Raw genomic sequence first — 21,460 nt, forward strand, 5'->3', positions numbered from 1 at the left:
ATTTGATGTGTGATGTGTGTGTGGATATTAATGTGAGGGGACAATGTGAGTGATGTGTAAGTTTTAGGGGGAAATGGGAATAGATAACTATTATCTGATCCACACTCCGGAGCAGAAGGGGGCGGTAATGCACCAATAAGCTGGATGCCAACCGCCGTTAAACTGGAAAGAAGAAGAAGAAGAAGAAGAAGACTGATTTCTGCACAGACTATCCTGAGAACAGAAATCCAGTCCGGGTTTTCCCGCCGCCTCACGCCGACGTCCATTAAATATCCTGAAGTTGACTGGAGAGTGTAGGTCGAGTCTGGCAGAGGGCTGCCGTCAATGGCTTGACATAAGAAGGATTTGCCTTTTATCCGGTGCTTTGGTCTCTGTGGCAGCATGTCAGTGTTACAGCTCAAAGATACGCTGTGAAGACCATGTTCACGCGTGCCTAGGGAAGATCCATCGAAGAGAAATGCTGAAGGATCGGTCGTGTTGTACAGGCGGGGAATATTATTAGCCCTCAGACAGTGCATCTGTCTCTCCGGTATGTAAAGTATTTCAACTCCCTTCAAAGTGTTCATAACAATGCAGCAACCCACGGATTAAAGCCCCCTTGTTCTATTATTTGCTTCGTATTACGTTTGAAAGTTTTTAAGTTAGAGCGGTTTATAGAAACTGAAACGAACTGTTGTTAGAGATAAGCGTGTGAGAACGTTAAGCGATTAATCATCCACAACGGCTGTCACAAAACCTAGTTAGTTCCCTTCTTAGACAGCATTTTTGGGCATCTAGGCGCCTGACTCAATTTTGCACGCGCCTATGACGCACAAAAATGCTGTGTAGGTGTAGTAGGGAGCTCACTAGGTTTGAAACACAGCCAGTGTATAAACTTCTGTGAGTGTCTTTAGATCTACTTGTCAGAACAAACATACCTCACACTTACCTAATTTGTATTTACATTTTACTCATGACAAGTGCCAAAACACTTGTTTCACTTGAGGGACACTTCGAGCCTCATATACACAGTTGACACTTAAACAAACAGCTGAACCAAATAAACATGGAAATGTAGGAAGTTTGAGTATCCCTTATAAAAAGAAGCATGATACTTAATTATTACCGTAGTCATAAACCATGGTATTTAACATGCCAGTGTCCAAAAGCTATGGTAACAATACTTTTTAAAAACCCTGTAATACCATGGTACTTTTTGGTAGGCATGAGGATTTGACTAATTAGCATATAGCAATTAGCTCATGTGTTTGTGCACTGAATACATTGTACCTAAAGGCAGCATAATATTTCCTTTAGTGTACCAACATTTCACAGTAGCATTATTGTGCATTTTTCCCGTACTTGTCTTGTAAAACATCACCATTGTTATTTATCAACAACAGCAGCAGGACTAATATCTTTCTGACAATATTTTGTAATACGGTTTAAAGTACATTATGAAAAATAATTTGAATGTACAGTATATCCCTGCAACATTTCAGCCTTAAATTATTTACAAATGTTAGCTAGATTATGGTCACTACTGTGACTGTCTAGCAATATGTTTATGCTGAAATATAATTAAATGAATAAACGGCTTGACTTTTCAAAACTTCTAACACATGCCATGGTGTGTATTGTGATGTCTTGTGTAATTTACTTTTCCCACTTCAGAAATGTGATATGATTTCTGTTAAATGAACTACTGTGGTACGACTCCCTGACCATGACACCTGAACTAGGAAGCTGATTGCGACATCAATAGTTTTGAAGTGAATTTTGTCAAATTTTAGGAGTACACTAATATATAGTTGTCTTCAAAGCCTACAAATATGGACCACAAGCCACGTACACCAATATTGATTTAAGGGGTCTTTAATAAACATAATAAGATGCTGCATCATGCTACATAATTTGATAATGAATTGTCCTTTCCACAGGTAGCCATACATCCATATGTCATCAGTGGAAAAATGTCAATGTGATCTTACTTGAAACAGGGAACATTACATGAAAGATCTTAAAAGTACTGTTGCCCAGCGTCATCTTTATACTGTTTCCCATGCCGGCTATCCTGAACTCCTCCTCCCTCACCCTCACTGGCTTCAGCTATGCCTCACACTCCCAAAGCACCCAAGAAGTCATCTTGTGCATCCAAAAAGCAAAATGTTAGGAGGGTGAAAGCTTCCACGACTAGGAGGCAAACAGTCAACTTGCTCAAAGCGATTGGCGAGATCAGGAAGGCCATAGACAAGAAACAGGCAGCCAAAGCGACCCAGAGGACTGTTGTCAGCAAGCCCAGTAAGAGGACAGTCAAGAATGTCCTCGTTGTTAAAGGATCCAAGCACACGCGTGGTTCTTTGAACCAAAATGGCTTGTTGTCAAAACTTAATGGGAAAGGGAAGTCACCTCGCAATAGTGTCTCATGTCCGAGGGAAGTTGAGTCCTACAGGAGAGTGGTTACAAAGAAAAAGGGAGGTCTGGAGATCAGGGAACAGGATACTGATACTAAAAGGTCAGAAGTTCATGATCCTAATGGTGATGGACAACAAAAGGGTGCTGTAATTCCCACTGGAGAGGGACAGAGTGTTAACATAAGCTCAGAGGAAACTGCAGAGGATCACAGAGAAACTGTTGTTCACAACACTGACAAGGCAGAGGAAGAGACTGTAAAAGCAGGCACAGAAACTGTGCAAAACGAAAGCTGCTCTGCTCCTACCGAGCAGCCGAAAACAGCGTTTGTTGAGCAGCATGACCCTCACGACCCCATCAATAATGTGGACTTTGCCTACAACAATAATACCTCAAGCCCAACAACTCCCTCCCCTTCACAGTCAGATAAGTATGTTTCAGGACAGATTGAAGAGGTTCAACACATCGTTCCACACATGAACTTTCCCGACAATTCTTTTCAAACCACTCCAGAAAACTCTACAGAAGCAGGTGAGACTGTGGCCTCCGAAGTGTGTCAGTCCTCCAATGAATCACCAGCACTTGAAAAAATTGCAAATGCTCCCCAGAAGGAAAATGAGTTTGAAAGCACTGTAGACGTGGACACCAAAGATGAAAATGGGGATGATGAAATGTCGATGAAGAAAGAGGGGGCGCTTTCTCTCCTCTCGCTGAGCATGACCATTTACAACAGCACTCTTTGTGAAATGGGCCGTGGGCCTCAGGCGACGGCGTCGCTCTCCAGTAGCACAGAAAGCACCCAGTCCTCGTTTGACAGCGACTCTGAGTTGTTTCTGGAGCACGGGGCGTCAGGAAACCCTTCTCTCCAAGTTGAGGATATTCAGCTGTGTTTACTTCAAGTTCAAGAGAGGAGGGGCAGGAAAAAGAGAATTCACTGTGGTGTTTGCACACCTTGCCTGCGCAAGATCAACTGCGGGGAATGCAGGAGTTGCTTGAACCGAAAAACGGGCCATCAGATCTGTAAGCTCAGGAAGTGTGTTGAGCTGAGGAAGAAGCCCCTCATGATCTATACGGGAGAGGTAAGGCAACTTTTTGATGTGTCGCTTGCCCTAACTTTAACATTTTGAATTAAAGTCAAATCAAAGATGTTCAGTACAACATTTACTTGCTTTTCAATTAAAGGGGTCATATCATAAGGAATCAACCTTTTCTTGATCTTTACAGTCCAAGTCCAAAAAAGCATTTATTAGAATTAATTTTGAATTTTTTGTGATGTTACACAGATAAATGCATCAGTTTACACATCAGTAATGTCTGTTGGGTGATGCAAAACTTCCACCTAGTCATAGAGGTAATAAGGAAATGCCTCAAAAGTAGTGGAACTTTCCTCTCTGCATATCTTTCCCAAAGATCCCCAAGTTAAACTAAAGACTAAAGTTAGTTTTGAAGGTCCATGATCATTTAAGTCTCTCCAATAACTTTCAGTGAGGATTGTCTGGTGATTCTGTCACAACTATCACACAGCAGCAGAATTACGGTTGTCAGTCTTTTTTGGAGTGCTAAATATGGTCCTGTTCGTACATGGTTTAGTTAAGAAAGAGATTGACAGCTGCATTCTTTAACTGTATGGCTCCCTTAAATTTTCAGGACTTTCAATTAGATTTTGAGAGTGTGTGCAGATGCAGAGAATGCAGAAATGCAGCAAAAAAAATTAAATAAATAAAAAATTTCCCACCATTGTCCAACTTACTTTTGGACGTAAGCTATTTTCTGTGAAAGTACAAGACTTCAGATTCAGCGCAATAGGTAAATAACCAGAAAAACAAGTGCAGTAAATGGTAAAAACAGTGTGTTTATGATTACAATAATAAATTGCAATATGATAACAAATACCTGTTTGCAATATCAAGCAGCATGACAAAATAAAAATGGCCGCTCCCGCTCTTAAGCCACCTTTCCACTGTCTCCGACAAACGACAAGAGATAGACCTAGAGTCATTCATTTCCAATGAAGAGTAGTGTGGGAGCTGCATTGAGCTCTGATCATATGCGCATGCAGAAAATTCGGATCCGATTTGAGCTTCGGATGCGTTAAAATATTTGAACTTCTGCGGTTAGACCTTATGCGAACACCCGACCAGATGTGATGTATTCTAATCAAAACTATGAGTGTGAGGTCAGAATTACCGATATTTTTCCACTTTAACGTTATTCTGTAAACACTATTTCTGTAAAATGGCGCTTTAGAATAATTATGGCAGAAATAATTATTTTAAAATAAATCATGTATGTTGATTTAGCCCCATAAAACCTACTATGTTTTTATTTTGGGGGTCATTTTATTTTGTGTGGATATATTTAGACATTCATTATATTCAATAAAATCATTCATTTTACCATGGTGAATAAGCTGAGGGTATTGCTTCACGACCAGTTTGAAAGTTCTGTTTGACTGCCGCTAGGGGGAAAAATGCGACAATCATATCCAAATGTCGGAGACAGTGGAAAGGCACTGTTTTCATAGCACTGTTTTCAGGCATAACCCATCACATGATTTACCATGAGTGTTGCACGTGGCTTATATTTAGCGAGAGCGAATGAATGGCACTCTACATATGTTAAGTGTCCATGTTACAGCGTGTCCTCCTTTTACTTGTGTGTGTCTGATGAGCCAATAGATGAACAGTTTGTTTTATGCATGTTTAATTCAGGCAATGAGAAGTGTTGACACCGTCATTGTGCTGGTTAAGACCGAATTCCTGGCATTTTTGAGTCTAGCTGTTTATTTAGTCTCTGTTTGAAACAGGATTGGTGTTTGTGATTAAGCACTGATTACTTTATTCTTAGATCCTTTTGTCAAATTTTCCAGTAAGGAACTGAGAATATAAAACCACCCATGTCACTTTAGTTAGGATTCATGTAGCTCAGACAGTAGGGCATGGTGCATGGTAAGAATGTCAAGTTGTTCATGTGTTCATTTCTCAGGGAATGTACAATATGATGAAATGTATAGCTTGCAATGTATGTTTTTGATAAAACTGTCTGCCAAATGCTAAATGACATTGTATGTTTATGCATATAGCTGCTAGTTTTGATCAGTCTGAAAGTTGAGCAACACAATTATTTCACTCTCACCCAATTATATTAGGGATGCACCGAAATGAAAATTCTTGGCCAAAGCCGAACAAAATGAAACACTGGGCCGAAGGCCAAATACCGAACATGGTTTTTCGCATTTCCCCCTCATGTAGGCCTATTTTGCCATTTTTTAAATTTATATTATATTTATATTATTTATATTTTATATCATATTTATTTTTTTCACCATTGCATAAATTAAATAGCCAAAATGTGCTTTTTACTGTTTTGTCCTGCTTTTCAAATAAAAGTTGTCTGTCAGAAACGGGGATGTTGACCGGATTACACCAGATTGAGGCTCGTAAATGAATCAGTCATTTCCCTAAAATTTAGGCCAGCGTTCAGCCAGGGCCACATCTGCTATAGTTATAGTCAGTCTTTAGTCAGGTTGTCATCAGTGTCTGGATGTGAGCGGGTGGTTTGTGGCCTGAATGTCTGTTGCACTTGGATTGTGTTTCTTTATCTTTAAAGGGTTAATGGGAAAGGCCATCTGTAATTACGTAATTAACTACCTAAGAGGGTTGTTGTTTGTGCATCCATCTGCCCATAATGGGTGTCACATGAGTGGAAATAAGTGCAAGAGGAAATGTAGATGCTTACGAAATATTCATTTCAGTGATATAATTCACCCTCTGTTTGATGTGCTTGGTGCTAAAAATATGTCCTATTTTAGTTTAATATACACTACTTTTCAAATGTATGAATAACAGAAGGGATGTATTAAGTTGTTTAAAAGTGACAGTCAATACATTAATAATTTTACAAAAGATTTCTATTTTAAATAAATGCTGTTCTTTTGAACTTCATGGCTCAAAGTCCCATTTAAAATATATTAAAATAGAAAACAGTTATTTTAATTTAAATAAATAATTGTAACTAGAATAGTCATCAATAAGGTATTTTTTTTTTGTCAAATATTAGTTTTCTTTTTCTAAAATCAGTCATATTTTGTGGACTACAAAAGAGATTTCAAAATGGTTTTAAGTTTGAACAGTTAGAACTGTTCTGACAAGAAGATCAGGATCAACCTGCGTCCACACCTACTATATCAGGTCAAAAGTTAACAAACATGAAACACTGGTGCTGCCAAACTGGATCAGATGATCCTGATAGTGTGTATGGGTAAGACTTACATGTGCTCTGAGATATCAACATGCTGGGTGATTTGTGATCCAGTATAAGAGATCAGTTGTCACTTTTACGTAATCCGCTTTGTTTTTGCGACGTCTTTCTTTAATTAGTGTTATTGAACAACATGACCCCTGGGCTAGAAGTGATCACATACCACATCTCACAGCCTGTGCCACAACATATCTCCTTCATCACTGTAGAATAGTCATAACAATTATAAGTAATGTGTGTTTTGTTTACTTTTCAGAGCGTAGCTTTTGCTAAGGGATGAACTATGCTGGGTTTGTGATTTAGATGAAATCTCCATTACTTCATGTATGTTCGTTTAAACATCACCAGGGATTTGTGATCATGTTTGTTCCATTCCTAATTATAAGGTATATTCATACAAAAACAAAACTCATTTTGCGAAGGCCAAATACCGAACATGGTTTTTCGCATTTCCCCCTCATGTAGGCCTATTTTGCCATTTTTTAAATTTATATTATATTTATATTATTTATATTTTATATCATATTTATTTTTTTCACCATTGCATAAATTAAATAGCCAAAATGTGCTTTTTACTGTTTTGTCTCATGGCTCAAAGTCCCATTTAAAATATATTAAAATAGAAAACAGTTATTTTAATTTAAATAAATAATTGTAACTAGAATAGTCATCAATAAGGTATTTTTTTTTTGTCAAATATTAGTTTTCTTTTTCTAAAATCAGTCATATTTTGTGGACTACAAAAGAGATTTCAAAATGGTTTTAAGTTTGAACAGTTAGAACTGTTCTGACAAGAAGATCAGGATCAACCTGCGTCCACACCTACTATATCAGGTCAAAAGTTAACAAACATGAAACACTGGTGCTGCCAAACTGGATCAGATGATCCTGATAGTGTGTATGGGTAAGACTTACATGTGCTCTGAGATATCAACATGCTGGGTGATTTGTGATCCAGTATAAGAGATCAGTTGTCACTTTTACGTAATCCGCTTTGTTTTTGCGACGTCTTTCTTTAATTAGTGTTATTGAACAACATGACCCCTGGGCTAGAAGTGATCACATACCACATCTCACAGCCTGTGCCACAACATATCTCCTTCATCACTGTAGAATAGTCATAACAATTATAAGTAATGTGTGTTTTGTTTACTTTTCAGAGCATAGCTTTTGCTACGGGGAGAACTTTGCTGGGTTTGTGATTTAGATTAAATCTCTAACTTCATGTCTGTTCGTTTTACATCACTGGGCCTTTGTGATCATGTTTGTTCCATTCCTAATTATAAGGTATATTCATACCAAAACAAAACTCATTTTGCTGGGTGTGCACATCTGCCATCCAGCTGTGACACTCCCAAATACACCAACACCCAATGAGATTTCGGTTCGCTTGCCCTTTTTGCCATGCCTCAGAGACGGAGTTACCGCCGTGTGCTTGTTAATGGCACAGGGGGCTGCTTAGCTTGGCACAGTCGAGGAAGAGGGAAATCAGGGGGAAACGAAGGGCAAGAGGGCTGTTGGTTCAGTCAGGTCTGGTTTTAATCACAACTGACAGTGTGCTGAAGCCATGCAGGATGCTGAGGTAACGCTTCAGAATACAGTGGCTTCAGTTTATGTCACGCATGTCTTGATTTACTCTCAAGAAATGTTTGGACCACATCACGAGTTCGGGCATTAGTAAATGCCGACCGGAAGGTTTAAGTCATGGGTTTTTCTGTAGTTGAGGGGTTTGTGTCAATGATCCCAAAGGTAGATACAGCAGCCCATCCTCCCCTGGGCTCTGCTTTGTGTTACAGGTAAACAATATATATTACCCTGACTGGGAAAACGCTACCTAGTTTCTCAGAAAACCATGGCGACTTTCTGTTCTCCAGGAAGTGTTTATTTGGATTGAGTATGCTTATCAAGATGGTAACTAACCGTAAGTTCTCTTTTTTTTTTTTTTTTTTAAGCTGTGGCGTACAACAAATATTTTATGTTACTAGTTTAGTTCACAGATGATTTGCATTGAACGTTGGATGTTTTTTTTACTACTTCCATGTGCTAATGTCCTAATTTAATCGACTATGCAGAGAATTAATTACTAGGACCTCCATGTAACTATTTTGTTGTGTTGGCTTTTTGTCAAATCCTCCAAACATTGAAAAGCAAGGATGAAGCAGTTATTATAACTGACCCCCACCCTCACATCATAACATGCCCTGTCACTTTTAGAAATGACTAAATTTGTCTCCCTCGTTTTTTGAGACCTAATCTTTCTATTTTAAGAGCTTCATTTTTCTTGGCTGCAGTGCGAAGGAAAAGAAATGGCTTGAAATGATGGCTTTTAAATCTAAGCAGTAGACTCTGCCAATTGGTTACTTTGGCTGTGAGCTGAAAACATGCAAGCGATTAAGTGATAGCACTCATCCACCTTATAGCAAAACCAACCTCTTCTTTATTATTATGGTATTTTTTTTTAAACAAATACAGAAATTAAAATCATTCTGTATGAATGAAAAAGAAAGTGGACACTACAAACAAACGCGAGGTTGCATGTGACTGAACCTCTTTCATAATCAGCACATATCATATTTGAGAATAAAAGGAACTTGACTTTTACAACTTCCATTTTCATCTCTTATACATTAAGTAATGTTTTGGCTGTGTGTGGAGAAAAGCTAACGAGAGTGTCAGCGAATTCTACATGATGGAGCTCAGGATTGAGCTCAGATCCTCTGCGAAGACCTCATCACCTCGATGACTATCGGCACAAGACCATGGGAACCAGACACGTCCTCTGCACCGGTGTTGCAGCCTGGAATTAAACCATGCCATGCTGGTTTCATCTGGCCAGAGGAGAACTGGCCCCAGACTGAGCCTGGTTTCTCCCAAGGCTTTTTTCTCCATTTCTGTAACTGATGGAGTTTTGGTTCCTTGCCACTGTCACCTTTGGCTTGCTTAGTTGGGGACACTTGACTGATTGCACAGACACTATTGGAAGAGAGCTGAACTGGATGATGACATCACTGAATCATCAATGAACTGACTTTAGCTCGAAAAATGACTCTTTGTTATTGTCTTCTTGCATTATTGACAAACTATTTTCCTGTTTGACACTGTAAAGCTGCTTTGACACAATCAGTATTGTATGAAGCGCTATACAAATAAAGGTGACTTGACTTGACATACCATATGATCATTTGCATAGTTCATTTGCACACTTGTCAGATCACACACACAATCAAAAAAGAACAAAGAAAATGACTGGTCCACTCGCAGTGGGCTGAATCTATCCAGACTATCCAGTGTGAGTCAAGTTAACGAAAGGTAAAACAGGTGTCTCATTTTTGCTCTGAAGCTACCACACTGCACAAGGAGACCTTTCTGAAGTCCAAGCTAGTAATATATTGTTTAGGTAGTTTATAGACAATGTTAATTTAAGTTTTTGAACCAAATTTTGGGAAACATTTTTAAAGACTTTTCACAGTGTAATAGTACAAAATACTGTTATTTTGAATACATTTAGCCTATGTGTCCAGATGTGTGGCTTTCCTCAGTGCGATTTATTTCCGAATCAGAAATAAGGAGACATTGTCTTTTATATTTTACTTCTCACCAAAATCATTCTACAAATAATGGAAACTAATATTACCCAGCACCAAGGCCGTCCTTAGGGGGGTGCAACTGGTGCCCCGCTCCCTACCTCGCACCACGTCAGCTAAGGACAGCCCTGCCCACCACTATGGTTAGGATAAATGTCTTATCTTCAGACAGAGTCATACATGATTATTTTATGACTTCTAAGTAAATAATAAAAGTTCTGTCTCAATCGGTCCCTCTGTCATTGATGTCTTGGGTACAAGAATAAGAGTTGATAACGTTTGAAGTTTTCACTTTAGAGATTTGTATATAATTAGTCTTTTTTGAGTCATGTTATTATTCATACTAGTGCATCTTTTGTTTTTCCATGACGAGTAAGTCTTTCATTGCTTTTCCAGAGCTGTTGCCAAACATTACTTGATTAACTGCAGAACTGACCTGATATGGTTGCCATGATATCAGCGCGTATCACCTAGACATCTAATTTAAGAGCATCTGCCCATTTGGCCTCTGATATTTTCACCGAGCATCTGGTTCATGATGTATCACGAATGGTTACTGTCAACATAAACGTGGACTATTAAAACATCATCATTTATTAAACTTAATCGTTTAATAAAGTACAACAGAAGAAAAAACCCAGCACTCACACTCATGCCTCAGGACATTATTACAACGTGGATTGTTATGCAGTTAATAAAATGAATAGGCTTTTTAAAGCTATAAGCCACGAGAGATCACGTGTTACAGTGATTTTACTACAGATGAGTAGAGTAAATAGGCGTAACGGCCTTACCCATGGTAAAAATGGTAAAGCAGTCCTTGAGTATTGCCTTCATTAAAATGTTGCAACAGCAACAAAAGTAGCCAATGCTCAATAATTAAATAATTCTGTAGTATTCTTTTATAGAAAATACATTATATATGGAGAAGAATGCCTGGCATTGTGAAGGAATATGAAGAGGTATTGCACAAATAATTTTTACCCATTTTTTTTTCTATTTATTTTTTCACTGTACAACGGAACGCACGCCAGGACAACATCGATTGTCCTCCATGTGTTTTTCTTCTCTAGTCACGTTTGATCTCGCGAGTCTCCGTGAGATCTTGTATCACTGTGAAATCGTTCCTAGAATCAACAAGCGTGTGCATTCAGAGGCTTATAAGGCTAAAAATCATTTGAAACCGTCTTCATGTCTGTGGTCTCCCATGGTTTTAAAATCATCTAGTGTGTCCCAGGCCTAACATAACCAACATACACTCTCAGATAAAAAGGTACAAAAGCTGTCACTGAGGCAGCTTTCAAAAGGTACACATTTTTACCTTATTTACCTCTAAAACAGTGGTTCTCAATCCCAGTCCTCCGATTGACATGGTCCCTACACAGTGTTCATTGCTCCCTATTCCTTGAGCACGGGAAATCCGTTGAAGTTTACTTCATTTCGGAACATTCATTCACAGATTTGCGCTACGCCACGACCTGGCTGTGTGGCATCTTCACACACAGACGACGCTTACTAGAGAAGTGTGACATAATATACCTCTGTAAATAAATACAATTTAAATTCACGTCTCGCACACTTTAATGCCCTTTGAATGGAACATATACGCTCCCTTCAAACTGGAATCATGGCGGAAAATCCTGTGTTGTCCACTTTGCAGGTGATAAGAGATACATTCAAAATGTGCAGAGTGGTGGTGGTACATGAGGACTGCAATTGAGAACCACTGCTCTAAAAGGTGCATATTAGTACCTTAAAAGTATATACAATATGAGTACCTAAAATATACATATTAGTACCTTAATGGTACATATTTGTAGCTTTTGAAAAGGTACTGTCCCACTGACAGCTTTCATACCTTGTTTTCTGAGAGTGTACTGAATCCATTTGGCTCTCCTTTTTTTATTAAATTGTTTTGTTTAGCTCTGACTTTTTTGGAAACCAAGAGCTATATTTTCCTCATTGTACCATGTTTGAAAACAGAAAATGGCCTATGTATATAGTTTTTATAATTCATTTATTGCCGTATTGTTCATTTCAGCAAGTAAATTGGTCTCCTCCCACCAGTCATCAACTGTTAATTCACCAAATGAATTAAAACTCTAGTGAAGTCTATTCAGTATACTCATAACAGCAAATTAATTTTAATAATATGTCATTTAATTTTATTGTAGCCCTTTTATTGACTGTGCACTTACTTGATGTGTATATAACCCTAAACCTGGCTCATGCAGTGAGATTTTAGACCTGGAACTGTTTAGAATAAGGTAGGATGATGTTAATGTTATATTCATGTAGTTAAATCTCCAGGAAAAAGTTTTTCCTGGAGCCTGTGGGCAGGGGCTGTAATGCTGTGCCCGTGTAGGATCATTGGCAGAAGCCGGTGTGAGTATTGTTGAGCCAGGCAAGCGAGTACAGCTGGTAGGAGGCTGAAGTGTAAGAAAGTGAGCAAACGAATCGTGAAATGTCAGTATGAATGAATGCCTCTGCATCAGCTCTCTCTCTGACCAGTGTGATATGATCTCTGATCTTCCTCAACACCTTGTAATACTTCCATCACACCTTCAAACAACAGAAATCCAAGCCCAGAACATCATCTGACACCTTTAGCCACCTCTGTGCACAAGGTGATGAATCATGGCACAGTCAAAAGGCATTTTCATTTGTTATTTTATTAGGGCTATATACATCTGAGTACACATCAGTTTACAAAAGATTAAAAAAAGGTAAGCGCTTCTCTTTTGTGTATTTATTTTACCAGGCAGGCTGCATTTGGTGCTACGTAGGATGAACCAACATATCAAAGTGTCCCCTCAAATTATTATAAATCTGTTTTGGTATTACTCCATAACTTATGGAAGCCTGTTTCCACCTCAGAGTAAAAATAAAAAATAATTTTGAAAGAAAATAATAAAATCAAACATAATATGACAACATTAAAATAACTTTATCTCACAATTACCTTTATTCCTCTCTTTGCTTAAATGTGTAATGCGACTTTATATATTACATTTATGACTAAATGTGATGATTGAGATACAGTAAAAGTTAATAATACAGAAAATATTTATCAAAATTGCTTAAATGCATCTCACAATCAGCTAACAAATCGTGACGTATAGATAAAATTGTGAGACTTAAAGTCACATTGTGATATATGAAGTCACAGTCATACTAGAAAATAAGTCAAAATCACAACAAGTCACAAGATATAGTCACATTATGATACATAAAGTTGCAATTATGAGATATAATGCCATATTGCAAAATACAAAGTCACATTGTGAGATATAAATTGCAATTACAATAAAAAAATTATAGTTGTAAGATATAAAGTCATGGTACAAGACATTAAATTTATATCTTACAAGTTTGTTTCTAATGGGGCAGTTTCTTGTAATTGAGCTTTTATGTCTCACAATTTGACTTTATTGCAATATATGAAGTAACAGTTGAAAGATATAAGGTCACCTTGCGAAATAATAATGAGTGGGCTTCCATTGTAACTAGTCTACTTTATAAAGTAGACCAAACATGGAGAAACTTGTTCAAGAGCAACACACAGTCCAGACTATACAGCATTCGGCATGTCTCATCTCGAAATATCTCATCACATCCAAGCAAACCTAAGATTAATGTCTGTCAGTAGTGAAAATAGGAAGTCTTGAAGCATTTTACATTACCACAGTAGTTGCCATGGAGGAGTTTGGTACTACTGGAAAATTTCTTCACAGTCCTCACGACTTTACAGTTGAATAGTGATTTAAATTTCAATGTCAGCCCTCTGAGCAAGCCAATGGATTGAATCGTTCAGTTCCTTTTGAGGAGTCCCAGGTGTTCTTACACTATTCACTCGAGCTAATCCTTCCCAAGCGCTGAACAGGTTTTTGTTTGTGATATGAATCATCATAGTTTAAAATAAAGTCATGACATAAGCACAATGATGGGGATCAGGCAACTGCCTTTTTTGTTATGTTTGTAACTACAGAAGCCGGGTCTATCTGTTGAATTGTCCTTGCTGGAGTTTGTCGGCTCTCCCTCTGTTTTTTCCTTCTTATCTGAGTGCAGAGCAAACCACCAGTTAGTCTTCCTGTGTTCACACACACTTCCCTCTTGACTGAGGAAATCTTGTGGAGCAAAACTGTCCCCTCTGAGATGTTTTGATGCATATTTTTGTTGTTGTGTATGCAGAAATACCTAACACTTTGCATTATATGCAAAAACTGATTGCGTAGGATGTATGAGGGCAGCATAAGTAACTAAGTTTAGTAATTTAATGGACAGATTTAAGCTTTTACTTGACCATTGTGTGAATTTAAGAGAAAACACTTTCCAAGGCTTTCTCACACTGCATATTAACCGTGCATATTAGCAGGCTCCAGTGGGTTATTGAATTAAGAACTGTGTTCGCTCAATAAATACATTGTTTTATTGCTTCTCGGTGCCTTTTAGAGGGGATTAGGATTCTCGCCTCTTGCTCAGCCTGACTTTTCCTGACGTCTGGGGTTAGTTTAATGTGTGTGTGACTTTAGGGGTATATCCAAGCATAGAGTCATGCTTTCCTAAAAGAGAGGATATTTCCACCATTTGTGATTCTTTGATTGGGGGAACCTTTGGGCCCTGTATTTGTTTGAATGGGGGGAAAAAATGCTTTAAAAAACAATCAAATCAAAACAACAGTTTTGGTTCATTTTAAACTTTTTATTGTGTGTGTGTGTGTGTGTGTGTGTGTGTGTGTAAGTTATAATTAAGAAAAGTCTACTTTTGACTTTAAGGATCTAAATTCATATTTTGAGTTCATTTTGGCCTTTAAGAATACAAATTATTTTTTAAATAACAAAGAATTGTTGACCCCAATTTACCATCACAGCAGCATTAATTTTTTTCTCCAAAGAAGTTTTTGATTATGATGGAAATATGAAGTGACAGGGTAGAATTGTTGAATTGTTGAACTCCAGCGGAGTGACCATTTGAAAATCTGAAATGTTATTAAATTCAAGTTTTTTTACATGAACTTGCAGTAGGTGTCATTACCAAACTAGTCAGTATTTTAAATTTTTTTTAAATTCTGAAATCATTTCACGAACTCATTTTTCTATAAATTCAAAGGTAATTGACTGCTAACAAACTATTTTAGCATGTTTACAGTTTGTGAAAAATTTTATTACTATCACACTTCATGAATACTCGTCAAAATGGGCAATTTTGTGTGTATTTCTCCATTCATGCGACGTGAAGGAGAACTGAATTCAGTCGTGCGCTGTGTGAGAGGCGCTTTTCTGTGTGCGTGCTTCAGGTGTGTGCGCTCAGAAAACCGGACCGAATTGATTTAACCTTTGCATCGTCATGCTTTTCAAATGTATCCATATGTCTGCTCTTCTCTTACTCCCAGATATTGACTTTTTTTAAGTTTTATGAGACGTGCAGCAAGTAAATCCTAGCTTATGTCCCGCCGGATAGGGTCACAGTTTTTGGCATTCAAAAACGAGTTTTTATTTTGTTATCGGCTTGTATTTGTTGGTGAAAAATGTTGTTGACGAAAATGATAACAAAAATGATTCATCAACTAAATTAAAACTGCACGCAATGTTAATTATTCACAATCCCACATTATACCGAAATCCATTTCAAGATCCTGATCAGATTGATGTTTTATCAAAGGTTTTTTTTTTTTCAAGAAGTAAAAAATTCCCCTAATTGTAGATTCACCCATATCCATCCATCTGCCACACACTGTTCATTCCTTCCTCAGCTACAGTGATAAAAGGAGGTGAAGATCTCCTTTAATCTCCTGACATGCTCTATTGTGGCTGGTGTTTTATTGGTTTGAGCCATTGGTGAGCTGGTGACACCTCACATAGTGCACTGTTGTAGGGGCCATTTTCCAGCACTTCATGAGGACATTTATACATGGGCTGCTTGTGACTAATGAAGGCTGGGCAGCTTTTTAAAAAGCTCACCATATGGACATGTTTCTGCAATTGGCAATGAAGCACATGTGAGGAAAGACAAAGAAGGGAGGAGTTCTGGGTGGTGTTGGAAAAGGTTTCTATAGATTTCGTCACTGTAAGTTTACATAGCTCTAAAAAGGCATCTTTACACAGCTGATTAAAGGCTGTAAAGATGCAATGCCACATAAGCCAGTCTAAATTATGCCTGTTCAGATGCATCTCAGTCCCTAATATCAAAGTATAAAGTTGTAATTGCTGTGTAAATACATTCATGCCACCTCTGAGCAGCATTAAATAGTCTGTGGAAAGAGGCATAAAAGTCACTTCAGAAGTGCTTCTCTGCCACCTTTGCAGTGTAAATTTGGCACAACAGAAGATTAGGCCAAAATAATAATAAAGAATGTTCTGTCATCATTTACTCACCTCCATGTCATTCCAAACCTGTTTGACTTTCTTCTGTGGAACATAAAAGAAGATATTTAGCAGAATGTCCAAGTTGCACTTTTCTGTACAATAGAGTGGATAGAGTAAGTAAATGAATCTTCATTTTTTGGGTGAGATATCCCTTTAAAAAAATATAACAGACCTTTTTTTAAAGGCAAATGATTTGTCAAAGAGAAGGACATGTTGAATCATGCTAGGATTAATATTTGCAATAGTCCCACAAAGACTACTGGTTTCACTTGTGAAATGCACTGTCACTTGTACCACTATGTAGCTTTCAGCAGTCTTCAGAATATTAACCAGATTCAGCCTTTATGTCCGTTGTCAAAGAGAATACCACAACTCCATTGTCCGTTGATGCGAGCGTGAAGAAAACTGTCTCAAGGCAGCTTACTCACTGCACGACTCAAACCGATTTCCATCAGCCACCTCACATGTTATCACACAAAGCGCAGCAACAATACTCAGCCATCACTGGACACAGCAGGCAGGCTTATTATGGATGGCTGCTTTAGACAAATGCTCACAGAGAGACGGTCAGTCTATTATGCATTTTACGCTTTGGAGTAAAGTTTCATCTAGAGTGAGGATTAGTTGAAATGTCTTAGTTTAGACCCACATGGACTTTCATTTAGGCAAGATTCCTTTAGAAAATAAATGATAAAAAAATCAGTTTTGTTCATGAAAAAGTGTAGTGATCAATGTAGAGTCATTGCTATATTAATTGGCAAAAATGAATGGATCACATTCATAGAAACTAAATAATCCAGACAGACCAGTTTAACATACAACGGCCATTAAGTTGAAATATAACCTGTTTTACGACCTTGAGTTACTACACACAATCATTTATTGACTCAACAAATACTGTATTTTTCAGTGAAACAATGTGCTATCTACAGTATTACATTTTTTATTGAGGCATATATATATATATATATGTTAGTATTATAGTATAATAAATAATATATTAAATTTAATTATATTTATAGTTCTGTTTTTTATACATACAATTATTAGAGAATATACAATTAAAATATATAAAATTTAAATGTAGAATATTTAGAATGTTAGAATATTGTAATATATTTTTTTATACGGATGGTTATTTTTGTTGTTATTTTAATAAGATTAATAATTAAGTAAGTGATTATAATAATGCATGGACAAACACATGTATATACAGTTAATATATCAAAGAAATATTATGTAAAATAATACAGTTGCATACAGAAGATATGTAAAATAATAAAGTTGCATTTGAGTCCGCCATCTCCCTGGTCTTTGTATTCAATAGCTTTGCTAGTGCTAAAAGTAGCTGTTGCGTTCCCTTGTCCTCATCTGACCTCCTCAGCCATATGTTTGTGTGGAGGTTGGTGTGTGTTTGCAGACTGGGCTGAACAGTACATCGTATGACAGCTGCAGTGCAGCGGTGGAGGGTCTGCGGCTGCGCAGTCACATCCACTCTAAACGCATCTCCATGGAGAGACCGAGAGCGTGACTGCCTGCCCTGAAGCGTTTGACATCCTCCCAGAAAAAGGAGAGAGTGACGCGCCTTGCTGTGACGTCATTTATGAAAACAGCTGTGTGGCAGCACGCTTAGTCATACTCGTGCTCTTTTTTTTTTTTTTTTAAGATAAGATGTAAATGCAGTGTTTGTCAGTGTCATGGGAATAACTTTTCACATAATGCACCATTAATATATTAAGACAAATGAATGCTAATGTGCTTGGAAACTTTTCTGTGCTTCTAAAAATTGTGAGTTTGCTTATAATAATAATAATAATAAGAGTGAGTATCATATAATTATTATACATGATAATTATTATTAAATTATTATAATTTCTGTCACTATATAAGATTATTAGAAAGAAAATATATAAAAATATACAATTCAAATTATTTTAATAATATTAATTATTCATTATATTATTATTTTAATATTATTAATCTATTTATAAATTATATTATTTAGGAATAAATTATAATGAGTTATTTCATGTAATGCACTGTTAATATAATGTGGAAACTGTTGTGTGCTTCTAAAGATAGCAAGCTTGCTGGCAAAGACCACTTTCTCTATAATTATTATATAAAAATAAATAATATATATTAAATATTATTACTGTATCTATAATTTGATCATTCAACATATAAGATTATTAAAGAGAACTTAAACAATTAAAATAGAAATAAACATACAAAATATGGAATATATAGAATGTAATTCAATTTTTAATGTTTCATGGTTTAATTATTAAAATCATAATTTCTGTCAATATATAAGATTATTAGAGATAAAATGTACAATTAAAATCTAAATAAACAAAATATAGAATATATAGTATACAAATTTAATTTGGTTTTTTAATTATATTTATTACTATTTCTAATTATTATTAAAATTCTATCATATTTAGAAATAAATGATAATTAGTTATTTCACATAGTGCACTGTTAATGTAATGTGCTTTGAAACTTTTGTGTGCTTCTAAAAATAGTGTGCCTGCTTGCCAAGACCACTTTTCCTGTTTACTCCCCCTCCCTCCCCCACTGGCTTTAAACTCCAGTCCGGTGTCGTGAGTGTTCGGACCACAGCTTAACGCTCTCCCTCGTGCGTACTTGTAGAGTAAGAAACCACATAGGGGATCCTTTGTTTAGGAGGGTCTAGGCATGGCTGATACTTTTACAAGCCGCTAGGTCCCTTCGCGATTGGCTGACAGGGTGCTGTCTGCGTGTGCGAAAGGCATGCGTCGGCTGTCTGCGGCAGCGGCGATCCAAAGCCTCTCTCCTCTGCACTGATCATGCAAACCTGTGCTGCTCGCGCTGCATCTGCCACTACGGCCACTTATTCTTCTGAAGCCGAGGGAGGCAAGATGGCTACCTTTTAGGATTGTGCTGCCCAAAATTGAGGGTCTGCCTCTGAGGAATGAGAAGGTACAACACCAGACTGGATTGTAATGGCTATTGTCTCAAACAGATGCTCCTGGGAGAGTGTGTGTGCACTGGGAGCTTTGTGCGCTCGTATGTGTGTGTTTATGATCTTGTTGTCATTGCTGCATCATCAGTAATGTGCCATCAGCTAATGTTTTGCTTCTTCTTTCAGGTAGGGTGCAAGGATATTTCCAAACCACGAAAAAAAAAGCAAGGTTTTAAGGTAACAGACTCCTATGTTTTTCTCAAGTTTTTAGGCACAGAACATTTTGTGCTCTCTGGTTCTTTTGATGCAGCATCTCAAATCAGTGTCTAAGAGTTTAGCTTGGCTGACAGGGCAGCCGCGAGTGTGTGTTCACCTGCACCGCGAGTTTTTTTTCTCCGTACCGAAGTTCAGAAACAGGAAAGCAGCAGCGTATGAATGAAAAAACCTCACAACTTCAGAGAAACTACACACGCTCTCCAGGAAGGAAGCGTGCGTTTTTTTAGAATTAGCGTAACAGCGAGGACTTGACGCTGTGAAAGTTTGCACGCAAAGTAGTTTGAGCAAAACTACTGGCTTTGATGTGTTCAGAAGAGGGTTCGTAACCGAGGAACTTGGCATAAGATGCACATTCAAGTTTTAGGGGTGATGGTTAACTTCTCAGAGTACCTGCTAAATTATAAAGACATGATACAAGATACTATTTTGCAGCATGTGTGATATTTCTATGCTCCGTGTTATTCAATCATAGCTGTGTTTTTGAATGAGCCTGTGGTGTGGAAGCTCTTGGGTGAGATAAGCAGGGTGTCAGGTCTCTCCTCCCTCTGTTTGGGTTGGATACTCCCCTTCTGCTCTAACTTTCCCTGGTAATGCTTCCTAAGGGAGAATTCTTAGGATTCTGGCAGTATGTGCGCTGTTGCTAGGGGGGTGTGTGTGTGTGTGTCTGGGGGAACTTTTACTACAATGAAAAGAAGACAAAGTCAAGTGTGACTTTTTTTTAGTTTTCAAGGCTTCAGACACAACAAATCAAGAACAAAGCCGTTGAGGCACTGCTGTGAGAGAATAACGTTTGATGTGCTGAGAATGAGCAAACCGTCCCTCTTAACGTCTAGTGATGTTTCCAATAAAAAGCACATTTTCTTCTGTGTTTTTCAGGACGTTGTAGTCTACAGTTGTTTTTGACCCATATGAATTCAGGAAAAGTATGTAGTCGTCTGAGGAGATTTACTTACTTTCTTGATATGCTTTCTTAGTTTATTTATAAACATGAAAGTTTTGGACACTGTTACCATGATACTGTAATTTGAGCAGCTGGTTGTTGTAGGTCTGCTTATAATCGGGCCCAGACACAATCTGTGGCATTTTTTTTTCTGCTCAATTCTGTGGATTTTAATAGATTTTAACATGATTTGTGGTGCACACTTATATTTAATACCAAAATGTTTAATAAACGTAATAGTTAATAAACTAATTAATAGATGTTTACATTACACTGTGAAAATGTTTGGTCAGGTAACCTTAAAAATTTGATTTATGTGGTAACATTTAAACTGACTGGTTTTATTCAAGTCAAAAATCTAATTAAAATGGCTCATTATAAAACACATAGGGTAACACTTTATTTTAAGGGACCAGTTATCACTATTAAAGGGGTCATATGATGCGATTTCAATTTTTCCTTTCTCTTTGGAGTGTTACAAGCTCTTAGTGCATAAAGAAGATCTGTAAAGTTGCAAAGACTAAAGTCTCAAATCCAAAGAGATATTCTTTATAAAAGTTAAAAGTCAACCACGCCTACCTTAAACGCCTTGTTTAAACACGCCCCCACGTCTACGTCACTGTGTGGGAAGATTTGCATAACACCGCCCAAATGTGCACGCAAAGAAAGAAAGCGTGGTTTCAGGAACAGCAGT

General features: G+C 37.4%; 1 protein-coding gene across 2 annotated transcripts in view; it reads left to right on the forward strand.

The window, feature by feature from the left end:
- Positions 1-248: 248 nt before the first annotated feature.
- Positions 249-21,460, forward strand: part of LOC107708452 (methylcytosine dioxygenase TET3-like) — a 48,421-nt gene continuing 27,209 nt past the window's right edge. For both annotated transcript variants that reach the window (XM_016512691.1, XM_016512692.1), the window contains exons 1-2: positions 249-529; positions 1,920-3,470. In XM_016512691.1, coding sequence (XP_016368177.1) covers positions 2,091-3,470 — 1,380 coding nt within the window. In that variant the 5' untranslated portion in view covers positions 249-529; positions 1,920-2,090. The remainder of the gene's footprint in view (positions 530-1,919; positions 3,471-21,460) is intronic.

Source organism: Sinocyclocheilus rhinocerous, unplaced genomic scaffold (assembly GCF_001515625.1).
Source record: "Sinocyclocheilus rhinocerous isolate Xijiao unplaced genomic scaffold, SAMN03320098_v1.1 scaffold295, whole genome shotgun sequence".
NCBI lineage: Eukaryota > Metazoa > Chordata > Actinopteri > Cypriniformes > Cyprinidae > Sinocyclocheilus > Sinocyclocheilus rhinocerous.